The 12,529-nt window shown below is 38.6% G+C and overlaps 1 protein-coding gene across 1 annotated transcript in view; it reads right to left on the bottom strand.

Moving 5' to 3' along the window:
* Positions 1–5,131: 5,131 nt before the first annotated feature.
* The window catches only part of MEF2C (myocyte enhancer factor 2C), a 96,466-nt gene continuing 89,068 nt past the window's right edge, over positions 5,132–12,529 (bottom strand). The window contains exon 9 of the mRNA XM_040540314.1: positions 5,132–9,998. Within this exon, the coding sequence (XP_040396248.1) occupies positions 9,677–9,998 (322 nt within the window). The 3' untranslated portion in view covers positions 5,132–9,676. The remainder of the gene's footprint in view (positions 9,999–12,529) is intronic.

Consider the following 12,529-nt stretch of genomic DNA (forward strand, 5'->3'; position numbering starts at 1 on the left):
TGTCCAACTGTCTTCTTCCATCTTTTCTACAATCTTGGGACAAAGTCTGTTTTTCAGCAAAACTTGATACACTGAATTGTTCAGTTAGTATTCACAGAGCAAAGGTAGAGAAGAAGTCATTGCAGGAGGCTGTGTTTGGCGAGGGCTCAGCCTCTGCCTCTACATGCTTAGGTAATACAAGTTAAGACTTTTAAAAACAATTGCTATATTTGTGCTGCATCTGTCATGAGCATTTTCCATGAGTTGTTAAATTACTCCCACTAAATGATTTCATGGTTAGACTATTAATAAACTTGACTAGTTCACAGTCTCACAGATATAAAAGCGTTTTTGAAAACTCCCAAAATACCTGTTTACCCTGAAAGATAATGGATTAGAAGTCATCATCTGGAAGCCCTTGGGTGTGATCCGTGTAATATATCTGTGGAATTTCACTCAGGAACTTTTGCACTAAGCCCCCATAGTTTTAATTTAGACGCAGCATATCTTTTGTCAGGGTGGTCAGTCTAGATACAGAAAACAAAGTCTGCACAGGGTTGGCTAGTCCAGCGTATCCCTCTGTAAGCTGGTCCAGTAGACCCCTTGTAAAAACAGTCTTAAACCCTGGCATGACACCTGGAACACGTTTCCTCTAACATGTTCTGTGGAATTTCCTGTGTAACTGGGTACTCTGACCCTAGACAATGTTTTCATTATTTGTCCTGTGCATTTGTGTGCTTTCATAATTAAAGCTTAATGCCTATGTGGGCATATTTACGTATGGGACTCATTTTTCTTTCTTGGTGGGAATAGTCCCAGTGCATTAGCTGGCACTTTGCAGGTACGTACAAATTCCTCTTGTGCTCGTGTCACCTCTCTGTTTGCATTTTCACCCCCATACTCACACACACTGATATTGTCTCTTTTTTTGTACGTGCACACCTTAATTCTACCAATCACTCACCTCTAACTGTACCCGTGCATCTGTAATTTATGCAGTTTCTCCTTTTGCCTCGTTGTTTCAAAATAAATTAGCAGGTGCATGCTTACACTTAACCATGTGTGCCCTACGCTATTGGAAAAGCAAAGCCATACTAAACGGAGAAGTCTGACAGTCTTAGCTCTGGGTTTATTGTGCACGCTGACTTCTTCATTTGTACTGCATTAATTCCTTTCACTGCAAAATCAATATGCATAGTCAGAGAAAAAGGGTTTACAAGTAAAAAGGAAAAAAAAAGGTTGGTTATATTATGTGATTTATCTAATTATCTTCTCCCTGACAGAGCTCTGTAAGGGATTTTCAGGGAGAAGAACATAAAAAACCAGGGCATATATGAATTCTCCCTTAAAATACCTCTCATTTTCCAGCAATAAGCAGTGGAAAATCTTCCTTTTCTCCTTCAGTGGGTAGCTGTGAAAGTATCGTCATGCTTTATAGGACAGATGGAGCTGTGTCCTGTGAACTTGCCTGACTCCTTAAGGATTTACCCAGGCTTTTGGTTTCCACAGCATTGTATGGCAGTAAGTCCCACTACGTAATGACATGCAATGTGGACGTCATATTTCCTTGTGAACCTGATGCCTGATGCTTTCTTTGGACATCCCTTGGTTCCCGTATTTTTTGGGAGAGAGCACACAGTAACTCCTTGCAGATCTACTGTCTGCACACCCTTCAGGTAAGGATATACTCCTAATTTCATTTATTTTCCAAGCTGAAGACTCAGTTTTTTGTAATGTCTCTTTCCAAGGAAATTTGTCTCCATCTCTTCATATTCTATATTCCTTCTGAGTTGCAGTAACCTCTGTGTTATGTATCAGGGTTTCCCATGGTGAGAAAATAACTGCAGAAGATGTCGTAATGATATTCTCTAGTTTAGTTCTCGGTTTCTTTCCAAAAAATTCCTAACGAACCAAAAAAGTTGCAGAAAAGTAACTTGGGCCTCCCACAAAGATAGGCAAATTTACTTCAGATGACTAAGTGTATGTAATGTATTATATTTTCACAGCCTTATCCTTGAAGGTGTAGAGTGTTGCTGTGAGTCAGCAACCGCAGTGCAATCTCCTCCAAGAGGCTGTCTGAAGCTTTGCTGACTGAAAGTTCAGTACCCGCAGTCTGAGAGTGCTGATGTACACCCGGCTGCTTTTCCCTGGCTACTCACTCTGAGCCAAGCACACTTGGGTCAGGAAACTCTTTTCAGCTTTCCCAGGTTAACTAATATGTAGTGAAGTACTCTATGGTTATGTAAAGCAATTTTTTCTTGATAAATAAGTATCAAAGAGAAACAGATGTGTTGCATTTCAAACACCAGTCTTCTGACGTATATAGAGATATTTAGAAACAGTAAGGCAGATTTTTAAAATTATTACTATGAAATTGTTTCCTTTATAATGATTTTCTCTGTGATTTACTTTCTGTGGTTCAGAATGTAAGCAGGTAAATGCAATCAGTTGCAACTCCGTTGGATATTTTGGTGCTCTGACTGCTGTTACCTCAGCGTGTCCACTCTTTGTAGTCAAATTTTTTATGATTTTTTTCTTGTTTCCTCCTTTTGAGCTGTTGCGATACGACACATGTTCGTACATAGTGGTCACAGGATGCTGTGCTCTCACTGTGAGACTACATGACATACGTGATGTAAAGTGCTGTCATTGAATAAGTGTTTTACCACAATGATGCTCATCAGGCAAATAAACTACCTTTATCACCGTTAAGCTTTTCCCATACAGTAATACGTATTCCACGTCATGTCTCCAGTCAAAGAAGGGAAACCTTCATAGCTAACAGAGATCAAACTCTCCCCTTCCCCACCCTAAATGAGGCAGTATGTTTTCTAGCCTAAAACAGCGTATGGTTCACTGTCCAGACACATAAAAACAAATACTTGTCATTGAAAACTCTGTGCAGGATACGAATGAATCACAGTCAGAAGCGCAAGGACAGAAGGTAGAAAAGACAATTAGAATGGCACACTTCACAGCTTTTCTAAGTGATGTATCCATTTCAAATTCACCAGTCACAAAAGCATCCCTGTGTTAGCTTTGAACTATCTCTAGCAATTAAGCTGAGGCAGAATGGACTCATTCTGCTCTGATTGCATGCTCCGAAATCTGCTGCAAGAGGAGGAAGAAATACATTCATCAGAAGAAATACCAGTTTGCCATAACACCTGCTAACAACAATTAAAGTTATCTTGGACATGTGTACATGATCTGCATGGAACGAAGTAGATTTACCTATTGCAGGTGCTCTGAATACGCAGTGTGAAGTGTCAAGCACAGCATGTGAATACAAAATAAATGTGCCTTGACTTTGCTATAGCTACAATGTCTGAGCTTCTCAAAATCAGGAACTCCAGAAAACCTGGGTTCCATTTATATGTGTAGGTGGGAACATTCATGGAAGAGTTAAAGACTTGCTGTGCTCATAAAATTTCTGCAGAATTAACGAAGAATAGGCTATGTTTGTCACTAAAGGCATAACCAAATTTCTTTCTGCTGTTTCCAGAGTAAATGGCCTGATTGTTTTACAATCATTCCTCCTCCCTCCTCCTTGGACCCTCTAACCCCCCAGTATTTTACCTGGGAAACTGTTGGCTTTGTGTTTGAGGAAGGGTTGGGTATGAATAGGTCACATCTATAACAGCAATGGTATAAACAGGAACAGCAGTCTCTGCTTTCTCTTGTGAGGCATAATGCAAAAACCCTCAGGTGCCACAGACCATTCACTTCAGAATTGCTCATCAAAGTGATATAGGTGAGCATGAAGTAAGAAACATTTAAAGAACTTGTGACCTCCACACTTCTGTTGCAACACACATATTTAAAAAATGTTTTAAAATATAGTTCAGAGCATCTAAAGCAAAGCAATCTGTATATGTATGATTATTTTTTTGAAAGGAAAACACAACAAAGCGAAACAAAGAATGCAAAAGACTATTTGCTAAGTAATTCCTTTTCCAACGCAGGTGTAGTGATATCACTGCTAATCACACAGAGGACTGACTGCAGGAGCCTGTACTCCCAGATGTGAATTCTGTAAGATTTCAGACAATATTACACTTCCACTGCTTTTCCAGAAATCTTTTGCTTATCCTTGCCAATAATGAGAAATAGTGTTTCTCTTGAGGAAAACATATTACATAATAAGACCACTGACATTTAATCTCAGTTTTAGCATCTAATTTTTATGCTGTGTCTAGCACTCCAATTTTTAAAAAAAAATTAAAAAAATTGTCATTACAGGCAGCAGGTAAATAACAGCACAGCTGTTTTTTTTTAACAGGAATATTTAGAAACTAGGCCTTGTAATGCTATTATGGAAATTGCCGCATTCACTACCTTAAGATATTAATAGCTTGTCTGCATTAAAAAACATCTGGTTGAAATAAAGTGATCCTTGTATTCTCAGAACTGAAAACTATAAATGTTGTGGGGTTGGGGGGAATCAACCCAAAAAGAAGTGCACAAGAGCAAACAGATCAATTCTAACATAGTCCCTATGAAGTTATGGCATGTTAGAGAATACACGTATAAGGGATAGGTCCAATGATAAATGATTTGGAAAATGAACATGCTTTTTATGTGTTTCTTGCATGGTTCTCTGCACTGGTAGGAGTTACAGGACATGAATATTAGGGAGTCTGGGTCCTTGTCAGGGATTAAATAGCTAGAAGCCAGGCAGTATCTCGCCTAGCTACTCTTCTAGCTCAAACATCAGGGCCAGATTCAGGCAGGCTCATGCCATGACTTCCAGGGCAGTGCTGCTGCAATCACTGTATTTCTGGCCCAAGGAGCACAATTCAATCATTAAAATCCAGGTTAATCGAAGTTAATGAGACAGGATTTCAATGTCACACCCTTAAGGGTATTTGGCCATGAACTCCCTTGTTCATAGTCCTCCCTGCAAGGTGAGAGCAGTGGAGTTTCCCTGATTGTCTGGTGGGATGATGCCTGGTGGGATGATGTGTGGTGGGGCACTGAGATGCTCAGGGCAGCACAGAAAGGCACTTGATTTTCTAGCCAAGCACAAGTGACAGGTACAGAGACCTCAAGAAACTTCTGTTTGTTAAAAATGTTGATTGTCTCACATACGACAGTGCAAAACATTTAAAACGGAACATAAATTAATAAAAAATACACCACAGACACCATATCACTAAGAAAGCCAGTAACTTTACTGATTTGTCTGCAAAATACAAATTATACCTTATTTCCAGCAGGAGAATCTTTTGAAATTTTTCCATTTTTGTTCACTACAGACAGCTGAATTAAGTCCCTTGAGATACACAGATGTGGTTTAACTTAGTTATAACATCTTGTCATCTAGTGGCGACAAAGTCCAGCTTATGCCGCTGTGAGCCTCTACTTTAATATTTGTTGCAAATGCTTGTATGCTCCCATTTACAAGCTATTTTGTTATCACCATTGTTTTATGGAAGCAGATCCCCATGAAAGAGAAGAAAAAAAAAAAAAAAAGAAAAAAAAAGGATACAACAAACCATCTGAAGCAATCCAAGTATAATGCCTGCGGTAACCCAGGTCTGACATTAGTTACTCCACAAAAGACTCTGGTACTGCAAATTTTTATTTTATTTTATTTTATTTTATTTTATTTTATTTTATTTATTTTATTTTATTTTATTTTATTTTATTTTTTAATGAGTTACTAAACTGACCTTTTTGATTCAAACTGAGGTACGGATCAGTCTGAGGTATGAGCAGGGAAGGTAAAAATGCAACACCTGATTATGAAAATAATCAAATGGATCCTTTTGATGCAGAAGGTCTGTGGCTCAAAGCTTGGATTGCTCCACATCTTTGGTTAAAATATATTAACAAAAGCCTTTTATTACATCTACAGTCTGAAGCATTCTAACAGACACCAATGTTCCATCAGTCCTTCAAGAGACCTGTAGTGGCAGGAAATTAATGCCATATAACTGACGACATCACAGCAGATGGCACAAACAGGAACAGATGAAGTATGCCATGCTTAGGCAACAGCCTTTATTGAGGTTTCAAGTGGCTTTTAAAAAATTACAAAGCATTTACCTTCAAGGCGAAGGAAAAAATGAAAACACAACAGCTTTGTTAGGACTATAGATAAAAGAGGGTATATAGAATAACACATACAATACAAAAGGGTTGACATCCTTGAAAACAGTCTATGAGTTCTTTTATTCTTATGTTAGCTTTACCTGAAAAAGATCCGAGGACAACAGATATTTTTATATTATTCATTAAAAACTGCTAAATTCCTCTTCCAGGAAAAATATAAGCCATTTTGTTATAAAACACAACTTTTGAAAAACACTGAAATGATAAAAGCTTTACTGTGAATGGCTCAATGCATACAATATACAGATTGTGCAGGTTGGGTATACCATATAATTGTCACCAGCAATTAAACATTAAACAACAACACCTTTTAATAGAGGTTAACTTAGCTATAACGATATTTGTAGATGTCTAGAATGCCACTTCAGGTGTTTGAACTTGCAATTAAGAATGTTGCCTAAAACATTATATAGCATGGGTTAAGGTAAAGTAAATGTTAATACTCTTTCAGGGCTCTGCCCCAAACTCCTTAAATACAAAGGAATCACACAATAAACCCAAATAAGCTTTGCAAATACAATAAATGGTAAGGTACAGATAAAGGAACAGAGAAAGGTAGACAGTTATAGTTTACAGAAAGTGACTTCACAATCAAAGTTGTGCTTCTTATCATTAGATCAGTTTGCAAATATGCATTATCCCCCACAATTTCGCCAGTACATGTTAGTTGCCCTCATTAGCAGGAAAAAGAGGGATGACTGGCGTTAATTTTCACGTGATTCTATTCTATTTGTGTTTATATAAAAATCACTGTCAGAATTAATATACAGTGCCCAGGCGATACGTTTCACGCTACTTTCCGCTTAGTTACTTGCAGTAATATATTACACTGCATCTTCCTTAAATATGTTATCTTTTCTTTTTCATGCGTTGCTGAGGCAAATCGCAAGGTAAACTATTTATATGGCTATTCTTCATATTTCAATAGACCAAATCCCCTTCCCCACTGACAAGTTTCTACTACAATACTGGTAAAGTTGTATTTCTTGTTGAAATGTCAAAGTACATTTGCGATATATTTGCATATTTTTGACACACCAAAGTTTAAAATTCTCATAAGAGAATATGAGTATAGATTCATCTGAAGGTGAAGAAAGTGGTTTTGAAAAACAGTTTTGTGTTTTAAAATTAATTATGGGCCCCATTTTCCCTCCCGATTTTTTTTTATTTATTTTTTATTTTATTTAACATGCGTATCTTTTTCTTTTACCCTGCATATCGCTACGCGAGATAAGGTGGATGCATTATTAGCACAGTATTCTGCTTAAATAGTTTCCAGATAATGCACTAGCCTCTGCACGGCTGAAAGTGCCTGTAAGGCAGGCTTCTGTAAGTCACGGTAAGTGAAAAGCGTATGTCCTAAAGCACGGTGCAGTCTGTTAGTCATCTGCTGCTACAGGGAGGTAGACTCTACCATCGAGCAGTGCGCAGCAACTGCATGTTTAGAAGGGAGACAGAGTGTGGGTTTCCCTTAAGACAATGCTCTGTGCTGATATTTAGCTGTTGCAGCATATCTGTGTCCTTCATCAGAGTCTCAAGGTACGTGAGCGAGAGCCGAACAGCTCTCGGAAAGAAGAGAATGATTACAGTCCTACTATGGCACTAACATGTTGCTCGAACACAGTTTCCCTCCAACAGAAAGGTTAAACTGAAACATGTGAACAACCGGTTTTCTTCTAATAAGCAAGAGGGAAAGAGAGGAACTAAAAAAAAACGATACTTCCCTTCTGGTCAAGCTGTTTTAGTCGAAGAAACGATATGAGGCAGGAGAAAAGGAGAGCGCCGTATGCCGAAGCAAATCGTTCTAGGGCGTAAATGCACGGGCAGCGCTGTTCAGCAACGTCCCCGCTGTGAGACAACGTGACTGCAGAGGTCCGTGAAAACCACAGCGGCCTGGCCGCCAGCATCAGCCATGCACTGCAAACCGGTCCTGTAATTGGCGGTCTCTCTGAAAGCTTTAAATCTGAGAGACAGGGGAGTCACCTTTGCAACAGGTGGGACCGCCGAGCCAATCCCTCGCCCGCTGCTCTCCCTACTGCTCCTGGAAATGTTCACCTGCACTCAGGTAACTGGCAGCCGCTAGAGCTGTACGTCCGATTCTAACAGGCAGAATACCAGCCTCGCTTGTGAGGAAGGGCCAAGCGATGCCGCTTTGTCATTTACCCCACGGGAATCTACAAGATACGCAGGACGTGAAGTAGTAGAAGGGCCCTCAACTTGTTACAATGCACAAAACAGCATGAAAGAACTAATCAGTATATACAATGAATTGCAGTTCACTCAACTGATTGTAAAATGTTGTATTAAAATGACTTTAAGTTGTTACACCATGGGTAAATTCAAACTTTTTACAGATCAGTCTCTCAACAGCTGACTTCGATCTGTAAAATGTATGCCCAGTAAAATAAAACTGAAAGAAAATAGTTAAATGTGCAACTGCACAAATATAATTCCCCACTATTAAGATAACAAAAACTTTTGCTATTACCATAATTATTATATATATTAGAAAGCTATACACAAGCATGTTAATTTCACAGATTTTTTTTTAAAAGATTCTTAATATTTTATATAATTAGAAATACACATTTCAAAAACAAAACTTCTGCAAAGAGAAAACAGTTATCTTGGTTAGCAAAGCATGGAGTTCTTCATGGCTTAGGGTAGTGCTTTCTATACAAAAAGTCCTCTGTTTTCTTCAGGACTGTTTAAAAGATTAGCGAAGCTATCAAGGAAAAAAGAACACATTTTGGCTTAAGGAAACTACAAAAGCCACAAATGCTTTGCAAACTCTGTCTTACTTTTTAATATGAAAATAAGCAAAATGTAATGTACATATTTTTATATTTTTTTTATTTAATAAGTGATGCAGACCCAGAATTTGTTAAAATTAAATATGTTAGCCCTCGAACTCAACTTTATTTTTTTTTTCTTTTTCTTTTTTTTTTTTTTTTACAAGTATGGTCCTCTGTAAATGCTTTGATCCTTCTTAAACTGAGTGCCATACTCCAAAGATATGCTTGAATGTTTCCGAGCATTTTCGGTGCGTTAGGTGACCCAGTCTTTTTCCAGCATGGATTCACGGCCACCCAACTGCTGGGTCTGTCAAAACATCTGTACATTTTCTATATGTTGCATAACAGCTGCTTTCTCTCTCAGTAAAGGCCTGCCATTGCTGGCAGACGTTTTCCTTTTGTCTATTTACATGTAAATAACGTTGAACCTGCAACATGACACTATCTATTGTAACATACATTTTGCAAGGGAGCACAACAGTGAGAAGAAGTTAGCCTTAAAATCTATTTTGTACAAGTGTTCTGTTGTACAGCTCAAGTGCTAAGCTTATCTCAGCATTTCTGTTTATCCTTATACTGTATCACTGAGGCAATTTAAAAGTACTTTTACAAAACAGAGTACCTGACTTTTTTTTTTGTTTGTTTGTTTTTTTTCCACACACGGCACATATAATGCATATCGACCCCCCCCCCCCCCCACCCCCCCGTAAGGTATAGCACACACACACTGCAAGAAAAAAAAAAAAAAAAAAGAAGAAAAGAAAACCTAATAGGTAATAACGTTATCATGTTGCCCATCCTTCAGAGAGCCGCATGCGCTTGACAGAGGGACTTTCCCTTTCGTCCGGCGAAGGTCTGGTGAGTCCAATGGGGGAGTGGAATTCATTCCGGTGGTCTTCACGGTCGCTCCCGTCGTAGGAACTGCTGCAGCTGCTCAAGCTGTCAACGGGAGATCTCCCCGCCTCATGGCGCGTGTGCTGTGGGTATCTCGAGGGTGTGGTGGTACGGTCTCTAGGAGGAGAAACAGGTTCTGACTTGATGTTGAGGCTTTGAGTAGAAGGCAGGGAGAGATTTGTACTCTGAGATAAATGAGTGCTAGTGCAAGCTCTGTAGGAGGAAAGGAAACCCAGTTACAGACGGAGGAGGCATGGAGCCCCCGGAAATGCACAAACACTCACACAAAACACCAGTGTAAAGGCTCACACAGTACCAGAGAGCACGGGGACGCTTTTCTGGGCACAATTTGGAAACGCAAAGAGGCCGAAACATTGCGACAAAAACAGTTGGCTTGAGTGGGGCACGCCTGAGGTTTGTGAGTAGGCCTCTCTCTCTGTCTCCTCAAGAGTCACAACAAATTTGGGAAGCTGAGCCTTTGCACTGTTGGAACCACCTGCAGGTTTCGTTATCGTTAATGCTTGTGTGTGTGTAGGCACTGTGTGAGACAGGGGAGGCATGGACTCTTACTGGGATCAATTCAATTACATTTGTCCCTGTTCATTTTGACATGCAACTTCAGATGTAAAACGGAAACCAAAATTTGGGCCCTGTACATTTTATCTCTTTCAGAACAGCATTGAACTTACTGGTCCTTGGGCTAACATTTATAAAATTACACAGGCTGGGTGGGATTTAGATATGGCTTTATAGTATAGCTCTATTAATTCTTAATTCGACACAGAACATTTGTGAATAAACTCCCAAAGAGAAGTTGAAGAGCTGTGGAAGATGCCAGAGGGTTGCTGTGCTTGCATGTCAGACAACCCAGCTCAGAGGATGTTCAAAATTCAAGAGAAACTGATACCCTAGAAGTATTCAGAGGCTGTATACCTATTCTGAGTTCATTCTCTTTCAGTGCATCTTTGTGGGCAGGTAACGGCACAAGAAATTTGAAGTAGGCAGGGTTACCAGCGAGTACTTTAGTTCTATCTAAGAAAATGAGATCGCTTGCATCTGCAGAATGTTCTGTACAAAGTCGCCACCTACCGGTAAAATCTGACTTTGTTTATTATTTTTTATTTTTATTTTGTATTTTTATTAAAATTCAGCTATGAATGTGCGTTTCCCTCTATGTCTTATGTATTGATCCACTTCAGGGACCATCTGCTAGGTTGAAGTTACAGTCTAACCCAACTTCAAGGTTTCTAGTAGTGAGAAATACTGAAGACAGTGGGAGAACAGGGCACTCAGCCTCACTGAGACTCTAAACCCAAAGGTGCAAGCATAAGAAATACTTGGATTCAGAAGTATTTTTTTTAAACATGTAGAACAACAAAAAAAAAAAGTTCAGATGTAGTCTTTTCTATTTATTGAGGTATTCCACTTTCTCTAATATCTCACTGTCTGCCAGTTGAGCTTTACTTAAGCAACAGTTACTGTAACTGATGAAAGCCAAAACGTCATTTTCTTTTGTTGGAACTATATGGCGTCATTACTGAATGATATCAGATGCTGTTTTCAGGAATCATTTCAGTGTTTAATAATGGATGGATCTTGTTAGACAACAGAGAAAACAGGACGTTCTGCCTCCAACTGCTTTCATCTACCTTTCATTCCTATACAGACAAGTGTGTCAGCATTTGCAATGTCACACAGTATGTGAGTAATAGCCCTCACAGGAGCAAACGTAGGCAGTTTTTGGCAAAGAGAACATTTTTTTTTCTTTTATAACTATGAAATTAACATATTTAAGAAACTGTAAATATCAAACTTGGTTATTACACTCTAGAGAAATATTCCACTCTTTTTTTTTTTACTATTTTTTTTCCTCAAAAAATGTTGAAAAGAATCCAACAAGAATCAAAAATACATTCCTGGGTTTTGTTTTGCTTTTCATTTCCAGTGACTTTATTTTTCAGTTCCTTCGGAGATGCTAGGATTGTGGGAAAACAGGCTGCTGGTTTAGCAAGTGTGATAAGATTACATATGATTTTGGATGTCAAGCTTATAGCTAAGCCTGCAAGTGCCTTAATACAGGATGGTGGATCCTGGGGATTTGATCTAGGAGTGTTTGATGTGACCAGATGATGTGTCACTTTGCAAAGCAGGGGACAGTTAAAAACCCATGCTAGTTAAAAACAGCATTAGTCAGTCAATTTTGTTCACATGGACCCTACTCACATTCTATTCTGGGACAACCCGCAAAAAAACCTAGACAGACAAGCTGTATTACCTAACAAATTGATTTAGTACTGATACAGTGCAATGCTGCTTTCTTAACAGTGTTTCTGAAGTGAATGTGAGAATGCATCTTGATAGACCTTCTTTAGGTTCCTTGTGCTTCCTGAGACGCATTATGTAAATACCTGGCATGAAAGTTTTTGGCAGTATTAAAAATGCTACAGGTAGGTCTGCATTTTGAGGACTTTTTTTGTAAATTGAAAAAAAGGTTTACGAAGACATTTTGGCAGGTAAGGACTAATTTTTTCCAGGTTTTAAACAAAAGAACTATTTAAGCTATTGCTATGTATTATTTATTTATTTTTCTTTTAAGATTCTGTCTGAAAAAAAAACCTTTTTTTTTCCCCTGATAAATCTGTTTCCGAAATTTATTATCTTTTTGTTGTTGTTGTTGTTGTTGTTGACTGCAATCTACATATTTGGTTAAAATTTTCTGAAATGTTTTTACCAGAATCTCACGT

Source organism: Cygnus olor, chromosome Z, assembly GCF_009769625.2.
Source record: "Cygnus olor isolate bCygOlo1 chromosome Z, bCygOlo1.pri.v2, whole genome shotgun sequence".
Lineage (NCBI taxonomy): Eukaryota > Metazoa > Chordata > Aves > Anseriformes > Anatidae > Cygnus > Cygnus olor.